This window comes from Macaca thibetana, chromosome 20 (assembly GCF_024542745.1).
Source record: "Macaca thibetana thibetana isolate TM-01 chromosome 20, ASM2454274v1, whole genome shotgun sequence".
Classification (NCBI taxonomy): domain Eukaryota; kingdom Metazoa; phylum Chordata; class Mammalia; order Primates; family Cercopithecidae; genus Macaca; species Macaca thibetana.
In genome coordinates this window covers 41918938-41934800 of record NC_065597.1, presented here as the reverse complement: position 1 = coordinate 41934800, position 15863 = coordinate 41918938, and the positions used below count along the sequence as shown (strand labels likewise).

Here is a 15863-nt window from a genome sequence, read left to right as displayed (position 1 = left end):
ATTCTTTTCTCTTTTCTATATTAGTCTTGCTAGCGTTCTATCAATTTTGTTGATCTTTTCAAAAAAACAGCTCCTGGATTCATTGATTATGTGAAGGGTTTTTTGTGTCTCTATCTCCTTCAGTTCTGCTCTGATCTTAGTTATCTCTTGCCTTCTGCTAGCTTTTGAATGTGTTTGCTCTTGCTTCTCTAGTTCTTTTAATTGTCATGTTGGGATGTCAATTTTAGATCTTTCCTGCTTTCTCTTGTGGGCATTTAGTGCTATAAATTTCCCTCTACACACTGCTTTAAATGTGTCCCAGAGATTCTGGTAGGTTGTGTCTTTGTTCTCATTGGTTTCAAAGAACATCTTTATTTCTGCCTTCATTTCATTATGTACCCAGTAGTCATACAGGAGCAGGGTGTTCAGTTTCCATGTAGTTGAGCAGTTTTGAGTGAGTTTCTTAATCCTGAGTTCTAGTTTGATTGCACTGTGGCCTGAGACAGTTCATTATAATTTCTGTTCTTTACGTTTGCTGAGGAGTGCTCTACTTCCAACTATGTGGTCAATTTTGGAATAAGTGTGATGTGGTGCTGAGAAGAATGTATATTCTGTTGATTTGGGGTGGAGGGTTCTGTAGATGTCTGTTAGGTCTGCTTGGTGCAGAGCTGAGTTCAATTCCTGGATATCCTTGTTAATTTTCTGTCTCGTTGATCTTTCTAATGTTGACAGTGGGGCGTTAAAGTCTCCCATTATCGTTGTGTGGGAATCTAAGTCTCTTTGTAGGTCTCTAAGGACTTGCTTTATGAATCTGGGTGCTCCTGTATTGGGTGCATATATATTTAGGATAGTTAGCTCTTCTTGTTGAATTGATCCCTTTACCATTGTGTAATGGCCGCCTTTGTCTCTTTTTATCTTTGTTGGTTAAAATCTGTTTTATCAGAGACTAGGATTGCAACCCCTGCCTTTTTTTGTTTTCCATTTGCTTGGTAGATCTTCCTCCATCCCTTTATTCTGAACCTATGTGTGTCTCTGCATGTGAGATGGGTCTCTTGAATACAGCACAGTGATGGGTCTTGACCCTTTACCCAGTTTGCCAGTCTGTATCTTTTAATTGGAGCATTTAGCCCATTTACATTTAAGGTTAATATTGTTATGTGTGAGTTCGATCCTGTCATTATGATGTTAGCTGGTTATTTTGCTTGTTAGTGGATGCAGTTTCTTCCTAGCATCGATGGTCTTTACAATTTGGAATGTTTTTGCAGTGGCTGGTACCGGTTTTCCTTTCCATGTTTAGTGCTTCCTTCAGGAGCTCTTGTAGGGCAGGCCTAGTGGTGACAGAATCTCTCAGCATTTGCTTGTCTGTAAAGGATTTTATTTCTCCTTCACTTATGAAGCTTAGTTTGGCTGGATATGAAATTCTGGGTTGAAAATTCTTTTCTTTAAGAATGTTGAATGCCCCACTCTTTTCTGGCTTGTAGAGTTTCTGCCAAGAGATCTGCTGTTAGTCTGATGGGCTTCCCTTTGTTGGTAACCCGACCTTTCTCTCTGGCCTTAACAGTTTTTCCTTCATTTCAGCTTTGGTGAATAAGCGCCTGGCTAATTTTTGTATTTTTAATAGAAACGGGTTTCACCATGTTGGCCAGGCTGGTCTTGAACTCCTGACCTTATTATCCACGCACCTTGACCTCCCAAAGTGCTGGGATTGTAGGCATGAGCTACTGTGCTTGTCCTAGAGATGATATTCTAATACAGTCCTTCTAAGCATTTGAGATTTATTAATAATGTAATCCTGTGGGTTCTATATGGATAGTGGGAACTGTTACAAGATAATTTAGTGGAGGCTGGCCACGGTGGCTCACACCTGAAGTCCCAGCACTTTGGGAGCTGAATTGGGAGGATCACATGAGCCCAAGAGTTTAAGACCAGCCTGGGCAACATAATGATACACTGTCCCCACCAAAAAAGGTTTTTTAATTAGCCAGGAGTGGTAGCTTGCTTGCGCCTGTGGAAGCTAAAGTGGGAGGATTGCCTGAGCCCAGGAGGTCAAGGCTGCAATGAGCTATGATTGTGCTGTTGTACTCCAGCCCGGGCAACAGAGTGAGACTCTGTCTCAATTAAAAAAAAAAAAAAAATGGAGAATTTAGTGGGGAGAATGGGGCTAAATATCTCTGCTGTTTTGTGTTATGGTTGAGAGTTAAAGGTATGATGGTTCTACTTCTCTATCTAACTTGTTTTAATTTTAATGCTAAATACAGTTCCGAATACAGTAGTTATAATGTTTGTGATACTCTGTACATACCTACATTTATGTTTGTGTCTGATATCAGAGATAAAAGGAGGACGTTTTAGTACAATCCGGTCCTTGCATTCAAAAGCACTATTATCTTTGTCTCCTTCATTAAAAGCTATTGGTTTTCAAAACATCAATGTGTTTTTTAGGAATGTTGTATTTCATATTGGGTCAGTCTGTCATTCAGCTCTATTACATGAGTTCTGAAATCATTTAGGATTCTGTTTTTCCAGATTTTCAGAATCAGAACATTCTTTTTTAGTTATAATTAAAATGGTAGTATCCCATTCTGGGATATATTTTCCATTCCACGTCAGAATATTGAAAATTCAGACTGGGTGTCCGGGCACGGTGGCTCACGCCTGTAATCCCAGCACTTTGGTAGGCCAAGGCAGTTGGATCACCTGAGGTCAGGAGTTTGAGACCAGCCTGACCAATATGGTGAAATCCCGTCTCCACTAAAAATATGAAAATTAGCCGGGCATGGTGGCGTGCACCTGTGGTCCCAGCTACTTGGGAGACTGAGACAGGAGAACTGCTTGAACCCAGGCGGTGAAGATTGCAGTGAGCCGAAATCGCACCAGTGTACTCTAGCCTGGGTGACAGAGCAAGACTCCGTCTCAAAAAAAAAATAATAATTAATTAATTAAAAATAAGAAAAAAAGAAAATTCAGGCTGGGCGTGGTGGTTCACAGCTATAATCCCAGCACTTTGGGAGGCCAAGGCGGGCAGGTCACCTGAGGTCAGGAGTTCAAGACCAGCCTAGCCAACATGGTGAAACCCCATATCTACTAAAGATACAAAAATTAGCTGGGCGTGGTGGTGCACACCTGTAATCCCAGCTACTTGGGAGGCTGAGGCAGGAGAATTGCTTGAACCTGGAAGGCGGAGGTTGCAGTGAGCCCAGATCTTGCCACTATACTCCAGCCTGAGTGACAGAGTGAAAAATATTAAAATCAGTCTGAAAAATTCACCTGAGTGTAATTACTCCTGCGTTGATTATGTACCTACATTTAGACGTGCTACAAATTCTTAAATACTGTTCAAAGTTGTTAAGAGTAAAGATATTTTGAATCACCTCTTTGTGTACAATTCATAAATTTATTTAGACCTTTAATCAAATATACATTTCACAGTCAATGTGGTAACTTTTTGAAGCAACAAATTGGCTGGACAGGGTGGCACACACCTATAATCATAGCACTTTGGGAGGCTGAGGGGGGTGGATTGCTTGAGCTCAAGAGTTTGAGACCAGCCTGTACATATGATGAGACCCCGTCTCTACAAATACAAGAAAAATTAGCTGGACATGGTGGCACGTGCCTGTGGTGCTAGCTACTCGGAAGGCTGAGGCAGGAGGATTGCTTGAGCCCAGGAGGTCCAGGCTGCAGTGAGCCTAGATCACACCACTGCACACCAGCCTGGGTGACAGAGCAAGACCCTGTCTCAAAAAAAACTCAAATGTATTAACAACTTCACGCTGATTTTTGAGTGCCTGTTAGGTACCATGTTTTAAGAGATAGGCCTTATTACTTCATCATCCTGCTGAGGAAGCTGAGATTTAGGAACCTTAGCTGAGAGGTTAAAGAACCTCTTCCAGGTCATTCATTCTTTTTTTTCTTTTTCTGAGACGGAGTCTTGCTCTGTCGCCCAGGCTGGAGTGCAGTGGCGCAATCTCGGCTCTCTGCAAGCTCTGCCTCCCGGGTTCATGCCATTCTTCTGCCTCAGCCTCCCGAATAGCTGGGACTACAGGCGCCCACCACCACACCCAGCTAATTTGTTGTATTTTTGGTAGAGACGGGGTTTCACCATGTTAACCAGGATGGTCTCGATCTCCTGACCTCGTGATCCGCCTGTCTCAGCCTCCCAAAGTGCTGGGATTACAGGTGTGAGCCACCACACCCAGCCCAAGGTCATTCATTCTTTTAACTTGTATTTATTGAACGCTTTGTGTCGTACACTGTTATAAATGCTAGGGTTGCAGGCGTGAACAAGATAAGCCAGGTCACTATGCTCATGGAGTTTGCATTCTAGTAGAAATAAATGTTTTATGTGATAACTAGCTATGAAGAAAACAATAAAAGCAGAATGATATGAGGCGTTACACTAGGCCAGTTAGTGTGGAAAGGCCTCTGTGAGGAGGTAACGTTTGAGCCAAGACTAAAATGAAGGCGGGAGGAGTCACATAATGACTCTATCCCAGGTCTCCTATTACTTGTTCTGTGATCATCACGGGAAGTCCCCTATTTTGGTACATTTTGTATATCTGAAAATGAAAGAGCCAAAAAATAAAATCAACTGGGATTAAAATTTGAACAGAAGCTGCCTCTCTTCCACCCGGATAACCTAAAAGCAGGGGATCGGAATGATATCGAGTCCCAGGCACTGTGGGGCAGGAAATGAGTGTATCTATTGCTGCATAACAAGTTACCCCAAAACTCTGTGACTTAAAACAACAACTATCATTTATTATTTCTGAGAGTTTCCTTAGGTCAAGAATTTAGGGTACAGTGGAGATGGCTTGTTCCTACTCCACAATGTCTAGGCCAGTGGTTCTCAACCTTAGCCACTTATCCCCTCTCACCTCCCACCTGGGGACATTTGGCAACATCTGGAGGAATTTTTGGTTTTACAACTTGGAAATTGCAACTGGTATCTAGAGGGTTGAGGCCAGGAATGCTCCTTCACATCCTGCGGTGCCCAGGAGACCCCTGCACACACACAAAATGAAGAATTATCTGGTCCAAAATGTCAGTAGTGCAGAGGCTGAGAAATACTAGTCTAGGGCCTCTGCTGGAAAACTTGCAGAGTGTGGGCCAGAATCATCCGAAGTCTTGTTCACTCACGTGTCTGCCAGTTGGTGCAGGGGTTGTCAGGTAGAACACCCACGGTGACCTCTTCATGTGACGTGGGCTTCTGCATAACAGGATGGCTAGGTTCCCAGGGCAGAAGTTGAGGGAAAAAAGAGCTTGCACACATGCGTCAGGGCTGGAAGTCATACTGCCTTTTGTGACCATCACTTTGTATTCTGTTGGTTGAAGAAGTCACAGAGTCCTACCCTGATTTAAGGAAAGGAGAAGTAGATTTCACATCTTTATAGGAAGTGGCGAGGTTCTTGAAGATTACACAGGACTTGAAATATTGCTGTGGCCATTTTTAGAAAATACAGTTTACCACACCAAGCAAATCTCTTCCCATCAAAGGGGTTAAGGAGCCAACTCCCCTGGGTGACCCTCACTGTCCCTTGCCCATGCCTGTGCCAGAGTAATGGCTTACTGCTGGTGTTCTGTTTGTCCTGTGTGGGAAGAAGGGACAATAGGAAAAGTGTGCAAATAAGGAGTAGGAGTGGGAAGGGAATGTTAGGTCAGTTAAAATGATGGTGCTGTCATGTCCTGGCTCTGCACAAGCAACAGTTTGTGGCTAGGCAGTGAGCTTGGGTTGGCAAGGAAGCATTCTGACTCCACCAAAGGTAGGTCTCCCCAGCACCGTGATGGAGATCTATGAATGACAGAATTCAGTCTGCAAAAGCTAGCTCAGGTTTATTATGTGCTAACGTGTGAGTCAAATGAAAACCCAGTGTCTGAAGTCAAGGACTGTCTGTAGAACACCTCCTTGCTGTGATTATTTCAACCACAATCATCTTTCAGACTTAGGTTTAGAGTGTACAGGGGACTGTTAACTAAATATTTTGGCTAAATATCGAGGGTTTTTTTGTTTGTTTTATTAAGAATAGCATTTATTCACATTTAGCATGCTTTGTTTCGTTTGCTGCTTCTACAAAATAGCCTATCTTGGAGAAATGCAAATTTTATATTTCAGTTTTGTGTTTTAGATTTTGCTAAACACGCTGACTTTCTAGAAGCCATAAGTAGTGCTTTGAGGGCCCTTTTGCAAACAATGGCCTCCAAGAACATTTCCCAGGTAAGAGTTCTAAAATTTTTTGTATGAAACTTGTAAAGATTCTGTATTATGGAGGCAAAATTCATTACTTCACTATTTTTAAAAATACATATTTCTGTTACAAGAGTAATACATTATCTTTGTAAAAAAGAAAACAAAAGTGATTAAAATAAAGAGTAATATCTTTCTGCCCCCTACCATCAGCAACACACAGGTGCTTTTAATTTAATTTTTTAAATTTTTTAATATATAGGCTTACTAGCTAAACAAGTGCTTTTTAATCAATACAACTTAATTGATAAATATGTTGTAAATAATTTATCTATCATTGGTCTTTTTTTTATTTTATTTTATTTTATTTTTTGAGACAGAGTCTTACTCTGTTGCCCATGCTGGAGTGCAGTGGCACGATCTCAGCTCACTGCAACCTCTGCCTCCTGGGTTCAAATGATTCTCGTGCCTCAGCCACCCAAGTAGATGGAATTACAGGCATGCGTCACCACACCCAGCTAATTTTTGTTTTTTTAGTAGAGATGGGGTTTTGCCATGTGGCCAGGCTGGTCTTGAGTGCCTGACCTCAAGTGATCCACCCGCCTTGGCCTCCTAAAGTGCTGGGATGACAGGTGTGAGCCACCATACCCAGCTCTTTTTTTTTTTTTTTTTTTTAACATTTCATTACAGATTTTGCAAGCATGTCCTCCTCACCCTCCACAGCAGTCCATGTGCACTTCATCTCCCATAGGTGCCTTACCACTTCTGTTAACTTTTTACTAAGGAGATTTTCAAACATTCCTAAAAGCAGAGATAATTCCGTTGCTTTGTTTTTTGAGACGGGGTCTTACTGTGTTCCCCAGGCTAGTCTCCTGGGTTCAATCCTCCCACCTCAGCCTCCCAAGTAGCTGGGATTACAGGTGTGCGCTACAATGCCCAAAGCAGAGATCATACAATACCCTATGAGCCTACGTGCACTGTCACCAAGCCTCAGCAGGTTATTGGCATCCTGTCATTCTTGTGACATGGTTTCATTCATCTCACTGGGTCCTTATTTTTGTTTCCTGGAGTATTTTTAAAGCAAGTCATGTTTGACCCATGAGTATTTTATTATGTAGTTCAGTATGCATGTCTGACAGAAAATTAAATGTTTAAAAATCTTAACCCCAGTACCATTACCCCAAGCCTCCAAATTAATGGATATTTCTTATTATCCTTTGGTTTGCCCTCTGAGTTCAGTTTTCCCGGTTGCAGTCTGAATTCAGTTTTCCCAGATTGCCTTAAAAATGTATTTTAACGTGGCCAGGCACGGTGGCTCACACCTGTAATCCCAGCACTTTGGGAGGCTGAGGCAGGCAGATCACCCGAGGTCAGGAATTCGAGACCAGCCTGGCCAACATGGTGAAACCCCATCTCTACTAAAAATACAAAAGTTAGCTGGGCATGGTGGCGCACTCCTGTAATCCCAGCTGCTTGGGAGGCCGTGGCAGGAGAATTGCTTGAACCCGGGAGACAGAGGTTGCAGTGAGCCGAGATCATGCCACTGCACTCCAGCCTGGGCAACACAGCGAGACTCTGTCTCAAAAAAAAAAAAAAGTCTTTTAACAATTGGCTTGTTCAAATCCGGATCTAAGCAAGGTCCACGTGTTGCTTTTGGTTGATATTTTGGTCTCTTATTAACCTTTTTTTTTTTTTTTTGAGACGGAGTCTCGCTCTGTCGCCCAGGCTGGACTGCAGTGGCACGATCTCGGCTCACTGCAAGTTCTGCCTCCCGGGTTCACGCCATTCTCCTGCCTCAGCCTCCCAAGTAGCTGGGACTACAGGCGCCTGCCACCATGCCTGGCTAATTTTTTGTATTTTTAGTAGAGACGGGATTTCACCATGTTAGCCAGGATGGTCTCGATCTCCTGACCTCGTGATCCACCCACCTCAGCCTCCCAAAGTGCTGGGATTACAGGCGTGAGCCACCGTGCCCGGCCATTATCTCTTAAAAAAAAAAAAGTTTTACTGAGATTTGATTCACATACCATGCAGTTTATCCATTTAAAGTATACAATGCAGGCCGGCTGCCATGGCTTACGCCTGTAATCCCAGCACTTTGGGAGGCCAAGGCGGGTGGACGACATAAGGTCAGGAGTTCAAGACCAGCCTGGCCAATATGGCGAAACCCCATCTCTACAAAAAATACAAAAATCAGCTGGGCGTGGTGGCAGGCACCTGTAATCCCAGCTACTTGGAAGGCTGAGGCAGGGAGAATTGCTTGAACCGGGAGGTAGAGGTTGCAGTGAGCTGAGATTGCGCCACTGCACTCCAGCCTGGGCGACAGAAGGAGACTCTGTCTCAAAAATAAATAAATAACTAAAGTGTACAATTCAGTGATTTCATTGGTTTTAGATTCTTAAATCTCTTAATCTATAACATTTCCCTCACTCCCCTGCTTTCCCCATACACTTACCCATTGAAGAAACTCTAATTTTGTTCTGTAGTGTTTTCCACACTGGCAGATTTGGCCAACTCATCATGATGGTATCATTCAGCATTCCTCTGTCCCCTATGTTTCCTGTGAGCCGGGAGCTAGGTCTAGAGCCTTAATTAGATCCAGGTCCAGATTATTTTTTGTTTTTTTTTTTATATTTATAATAAGTAATCTAGACAGGTCCAGATTTTTTGGCAAGAATAATTTATAGTGCTATATATATTTCCTACATTTATATCACAAATCATGTGGTATAAAATAGTGAAGCTGAGATTAATTAGTGAGTTCACGTTAATGGTTTCATAACCAGTGATTGTGGTTGCCTGGCTCCATTATGTCATTAGTGGGTTGCAGAATAGAGATATCCTAATTTTGTCTATTTTTTTACATTTATTAGCTATGTTTTTTTTGTTTTTTGTTTTTTGTTTTTTCCAGAATAGGTATCCTAGCAATCTCTATTAAGTGGCCAGTGATTTTTTTTTTTTCTTTTTAGTATCATTTTGAACTCAGGGTTTTTAAAATATATTTGTATTTCATTCCATTACAGTCATGCTTTTTGCTGCCAAATTCGTCGCATCTTTGGATAGTAGGAGTCCCTTCAAATTGGCTCCTGTGTCTCTTTGACAAGAATTTTAGGTTTTTGATCACTTTTGCTTCCAGGCATAAGATTTTCTTGCTTAAAACCTGGAATCTGGCTGGGCACAGTGGCTCATGCCTATAATCCCAATACTTTAGGAGGCTGAGGTGGGCAGATCACTTGAGGTCAGGAGTTCGAGACCAGCCTGAGTGACATGGCAAAACTCCATCTCTACTGAAAATTCAAACATTAGCTGGGCGTGGTGGCACGTGCCTGTAATCTCAGCTACTTGGGAGGCTGAGGCAGGAGAATCACTTGAAGCCAGGAGGTGGAGGTTGCAGTGAGCCGAAATAGCGCTGAGCTCTAGCCTGGGTGACAAGAGTGTGACAAGAGTGAAACTCTGTCTCAAAACAAAAAAAAAAAAACCCTGGAATTAGTTACTTCTCCAAGAAGCTCTGATGTCTTTAGTCGGGAAACTGAATTGTAGAGTGCTTATTGCTACCATTTGTCATTGTTTCTAGGTCTTTTTAGTGGAAATAGCTAGGAAATAAGCATTTTTTTAGGAGGCAAAACTAGTAAGTTTATACTGATAATTTCCAGTTTAAATTAAAAAATGGTACAATGTTTTTACTTAATTTTTGATTTTATATTTGTATCTTTTTGTACCCCCAAAAAAGATATATTTGTAACCAAAAAGGTACATTGTACCCAAAAAGATACATTAGTGACATTAAAATTCTTACTTGCAACTGGTCTGATGGTAGTGGGTTATCAGAGCTTATTAACATTGTGTCACTAAAGTTGGTATATGACCCCCCCATGCTAAGTTTGACTGGCTTAAAAAATAATAGAAAATAGGCCAGGCGCGGTGGCTCACTCCTGTAATCCCAGCATTTTGGGAGGCCAAGGTGGGTGGATCACGAGGTCAGGAGATCGAGACCATCCTGGCCAACACGGTGGAACCCCGTCTCTACTAAAAAATACAAAAAAATTAGCCGGGCATGGTGGCGGGTGCCTGTGGTCCCAGCTACTTGGGAGGCTGCAGCAGGAGAATGGCGTGAATCTGGGAGGTGGAGCTTGCAGTGAGCCGAGATCGCACCACTGCAGTCCAGCTTGGGCGACAGAGCGAGACTCCATCTCAAAAAATAATAATAATAATGATACATAATTTTAAAAATTAAAATTAGAGAAAAGAAGAAAGAAAAAGATTTTTCAAAAATTTTATTATTTGCTTTCTCCTACAGAATGTACTTTGTAGTAGTGACATTAAAAGACATTAAAATTATTTGCTATACAGTAATACTAAAATTGTTTGCTGTAGTAACATTAAAATTGTAGTGACTTTAAAACTATTATTTGCTTTATCCTACAGAATGTACTTAATAGTATCAAAATAACAATGCCCTTGTTATTGCTAACAATAACACTATTTCTTTTTGCCTCTTTATATACTTTTTTTCTTAATGCTTTTAAATTTTTTTATACTTTTATTTTTTAATTTTTTAATAGGAGGTCTTGCTATGTTGCCCAGGCTGGTCTTAAACTCCTGGCCTCAAGTGATCCTCTTGCCTCAGCTTTCCAAAGCTAAGAATTTTTTTGAAGAGCATAATTTGACCTTCAGTTTCTAAGAAATGGGACTGGTAATGGGATGCATAGCATGCCGTGTGGCTGTTGGATGGACCAGAAAACCTTATACTCTAGGGCCTATAGGAATATCAATTATTTTTATTGATTTTCCCTGGTATGTAAGCAGCAGCTTATGGGATCAGTGTGATGGTTAAGGAAAATTACTCAAAGCCCATGCTCAGGGCCAGGTGAAGTGGTTCATGCTGATAATCCTAACACTTTGGGAGCCTGAGGCAGGAGGATTGCTTGAGCCCAAGAGTTCAAGAACAGCCTGGGCAACTTTGTGAGACTCCATGTCTACAAAAACTAAAAATAAATTAGTCTAGTGTAGGGGCGCACGTGAGTGCTAAGTAGTGAAGCTAGGATTTGAACCCAGGGTGTCTGGCTCCAGATTCCAAGCCTTTCATCACCACACTGTGCTGCTGCTTATAGGAGATAGTCTCACTCTGTTGCCCAGGCTGGAGTTCAGTGGCATGATCTCAGCTCACTATAACCTCTGCCTCCCGGGTTCAAGCATTTCTTGTGCCTCAGCCTCCCGAGTAGCTGAGATTACAGGCATGAGCCACTGCGCCCAGCCTTAAACTGAAAATTATCCACTACATGGTAGAAGCACCATATAATGTAATGGTTTTTACAATGTTTAATTATGATAATACAAACATCTCAAAGTAAGTTCTTGCCTTGTATAGACTCAGCCAGTTTTTTTTAAAGCTACACAATCCTGTTTATATTTTCAAAGCCCTTTTTTTTTTTTTTTTTACCATTAATATTAAAAAGAAATTGGAATCTCTTTAGTCTGTGTACATCTGGCATGAAAGTCTTCATCAAATTAAATGAATAGGACCTGGAGCCCCTTTGATATTAAGATAACAATGGCGACATGAGCAGGGCTCACCCTAGTTCAGAATTACCAGCTCTGTCTGGGAGAACTGGAGTATATATTAATAGTAACTTACCTGCCAGGAGTTTATGTCACTCTTAAAATCCTGTAGCCTGTAGAGGAGATTCCTGTCAGTCCAGTTTTTGCATGCTGATATAATTGATTGAGTTTAACATTATAAATACTCTCCTCTTCTCTTTCAACAGTGCATGACTCCTGATCAGCTAATGACATTATGCAAAGCAGGCATTCATAGTAGTAATGTCGGGGTTAGAGTGAATGTCGTTAGCATTTTAGGAATCACTGGCAGCGTCCTTGCCAAAGAAGATGGTACACTTGAAACCCTTAAGGTAAAACAATTTGCTTCTGACCTAACATGTTAAATAATTAGAAATGGGAGGAGAAGAACTGTTGGTGTAGGATTTCCTAAAACTTGTGTGGACATGAAGAGAAGTCACATCAAGTTGCTTTATTGAGTTATATTATTAGAATGTACCCTTTGGCTTGATCTAACCATGTGTATTAATTAGGTAAGTACTTGAAAAGTTGAGCCAGATTTTACAATTTAATGTTATTCCAGAGGTACTTGTTTTAAAAAAATAAATCTCTCTTTAGTGAAAGGGCAAATTCAGAATTTTAAAAGATGCCTTCTGCCTTTGCTATTGTATCCAATGTATGCATGTTACATTCTCCTGCTGATGAAGGAACAATCCAAACCATTTTCCTTGCACATCAGGCAACATGCATTCTGAAAAATACCACACAGTTAATTCTAATACCACTCCATAAATGTTAAGCAGCAACCCTGGTAGTGCCAATATACTAGGAATTCCCTCAACATATTTACTCTTAACACTTGGCGTAGTTGTTTACAAACTGCACTGTTAGGAGTACAGCGTCACTAGTAATTAAAAGGACAGTCATAGTAAAATTACCCTTTGGTGTGCTAATAATTGCTGAAGTGTGAGACTAATGGATAGTAAACTCATTATTATAAAGTACCTCTTCACCTGCTAAGAACTTTACAGTGATGACTGATGTTTTTAAGAATCTATTTTTGAAAAATGATACTTGCAAAGCTTTTTTTTTTTCCCCCGAGATGGAGTCTCACTCTGTCACCCAGGCTGGAGTGCAGTAGTGTGATCTCGGCTCACTGCAACCTCCTCCTCTGGGTTCAAGCAATTCTTCTGCCTCAGCCTCCCGAGTAGCTGGGATTACAGGTGCCCCCTACCACACCTGACTAATTTTTCTATTTTTAATAGAGGTGGGTTATTGCCATGTTGGCCAGGCTGGTCTTGAACTCCTGGGCTCAAGCCATCTGCCCCCTTCAGCCTCCCAGAGTGCTGGGATTACAGGCATGAGCCACTGCACCCAGCAACAGTTATTTCTTAGTGTGTCTAATTCCGGTCCATATTCATAATTTTACAGTTGCCTCAAAATTATCTGTTTACAGAGAGCTTGTTTACATTGATGAAGTCCACATGTTATGTTTCTTGTGGGGTCTTCTCTTTCTCTCTTAATCTTGAACAATTCCTCCCCGGCACCACCTGGTTATTCTCAGCTCCTGAATCAATTGTCCTATATGGTGTCCAGCCTTCTGGATTTATCTGATTGCTACCTTGTGGTGTTAAATTTGTTGTTTTATCCTTTTATGTCCTGCACACTGACAGTTAGATCTACAGACTAGTTTAAGATTCAGATCAGTCCTATTTTACATTTTTTAGAGATGAAGACTTGCTCCATTGCTGAGGCTGGTCTCGAACTCCTGGGCTCAAGTGATCCTCCTGCCTTGGCCTCACAAAGTGCTGAACTTACAAGTGTGAGCCACTTGCGACTGGCCCTAAAGTGTTTTTCTTATGCTTTTAAAAGCAGATTTTTTGTTGTCAAGATAATGCACAGATAAGATTTCTATGCATCTTGACATCATAGAGCAAGCCTTTTGAGAGAGGTAGAGAGGAAAGTTTAGTGATTTCCTAAATCATACATCATTTATGGTTTTTAATTCACTTTATGAATATAAACTATAATATGTTTAATTTATCTTGCTTATACTTGATATGTTTATAAGTATTTAAGTCTGATCTCTTAAAGTTTTAATTTTTCCCTGGCATTTGTATATAAAATAGTATGCATGAGTTATTGCCACATTCAAAGTTAGTACTTGTTTTGGAGACTGGTGTTAGTCATATTAAATGTGTTTTGTTGTTTCCAGAATATTGGGTGCTTTCTGCTTGAGGTTACCACCAAAGATCCTTCCCTTGTGGTAGCAGGAGAAGCTTTGGATGCCCTCTTTGATGTTTTTGCAGATGGTAAAGAAGCCGAAAGAGCCTCGATTCAAATTAAATTATTATCTGCTCTGAAAGAATTCCAGCCGGTCTTTAAAATGAAGGTTTGTAGCCATTTAACTTATAAATGCGTAAGTCTGAACATTCTGTGGGGACGAGGGTGGGTGTAGTTACCGCTGTGCAATTCAGAAGCATGTGCATGACAAATCCCCATACGTAGCACAGCATCCCCAGTACTTTGTAAAATGTTTATTGACTGAGTCATAGCTCAACAGTGTGACTATTGAATCACTGAAACTGAAGCCAAAATGGTATCTGACAAGTTCTTCTTTTTTTAACAGTTCAGTAATTTTGACAATGCTTCATATATGTCAGTATTATACTCTGTATTTTGTAAAGCACTTTCATATACATTTTGCATTTATTTAATTTTACTTTTGTGTGTTTTTGAGACAGAATCTTGCCCTGTTGCCCAGGCTGGAGTGCAGTAGCGCAATCTTGGCTCACTGCAACCTCTCCTTCCTCGGTTCAAGTGATTCTTGGGCCTCAGCCTCCCATGTAGCTGGGATTACAGGTGTCCACCACATCACCCAACTAATTTTTGTATTTTTAGTAGAAACGGGGTTTCGCCTTGTCATCCAGGCTGCTCTCGAACTCCCAACCTCAGGTGTTCCCCAACCTTGGCCTCCCAAAGTGCTGGGATTACAGGTGTGAGCCTCCATGCCTAACCATATTGTTTTTAAAGGTTACAGTCCTTTAAATTTCTGGATAAAGAGCTTGCAAGATAAGGAAAAAATATCCCCTATTTCCCTGCAACTTTAAGGAAAGCAGATATATTAATAGTTAAGAGTCATCAAACTCTGCAGAAGCAGGTGCTTAGAAAAGGTTAGATAGGCCGGGCGCGGTGGCTCAAGCCTGTAATCCCAGCACTTTGGGAGGCCGAGACGGGCGGATCACGAGGTCAGGAGATCGAGACCATCCTGGCTAACACGGTGAAACCCCGTCTCTACTTAAAAATACAAAAAAAAAAAACTAGCCGGGCGCGGTGGCGGGCGCCTGTAGTCCCAGCTACTCGGGAGGCTGAGGCAGGAGAATGGCGTGAACCCGGGAGGCGGAGCTTGCAGTGAGCTGAGATCTGGCCATTGCACTCCAGCCTGGGCGGCAGAGCGAGACTCCGTCTCAAAAAAAAAAAAAAAAAAAAGGTTAGATAAACAGTGAACTGGAAAAATAACCCCCGACTTCTGAAAGGTCTTTGTGCTGATTGATTTTCCTACTCAGTATGTATTGCTGTGGTAATAACATTTGTTTTTCTTTTATCAAAGGTATAAAGCTCTAATGAGATTTCTTACTAGCCAGAAGCTAGCCTGTAGTTATTTATATGAAACTTTTTTTTGCGAAATGAAGCCACAATTTGTATTAAAGGCTGTTCAGTGTATATTTAGCTACAAAATGCATTTATGTACAATCAAGAACTTCTCTTGAGCAGTGTTTCTCAAAAGTGCCCTCCTTGTATCAGCAGCATCAGCCCTGTCTGGTAACTTGTTCAAAATGCAGGTCCTTGGCCCCAACTCCAGACCTACTGAGTCACAGACTCTATGGATGGGTCTACCAGTCTGTTTTTTAACAAGCCTTCCAGGTGATGCTGTTGCACACTGAAACCTGAGAGCCACTGCTCTAGACTAGAGGTGAGATCAAACTCAGATTCCATACAATTGTTATAAAAAACCACAGGCCAGGTGCAGTGGCTCACACCTGTAATCCCAGCACTTTGGGAGCCCCAGACAGGAGGATCACTTGAGTCCAGAATTTCAAGACCAGCCTGGGAAACATACCAAGAACTTGTCTCTACAAAAAAA

The 15863-nt window shown here is 41.5% G+C and overlaps 1 protein-coding gene across 3 annotated transcripts in view; it reads left to right on the top strand.

Annotated features, from left to right (window-relative positions):
- The window catches only part of HEATR3 (HEAT repeat containing 3), a 46950-nt gene that overhangs the window by 28576 nt on the left and 2511 nt on the right, over window positions 1–15863 (top strand). For all 3 annotated transcript variants that reach the window (XM_050774818.1, XM_050774819.1, XM_050774817.1), the window contains 3 exons: window positions 6105–6193; window positions 11929–12072; window positions 13935–14111. In XM_050774818.1, coding sequence (XP_050630775.1) covers window positions 6105–6193; window positions 11929–12072; window positions 13935–14111 — 410 coding nt within the window. The remainder of the gene's footprint in view (window positions 1–6104; window positions 6194–11928; window positions 12073–13934; window positions 14112–15863) is intronic.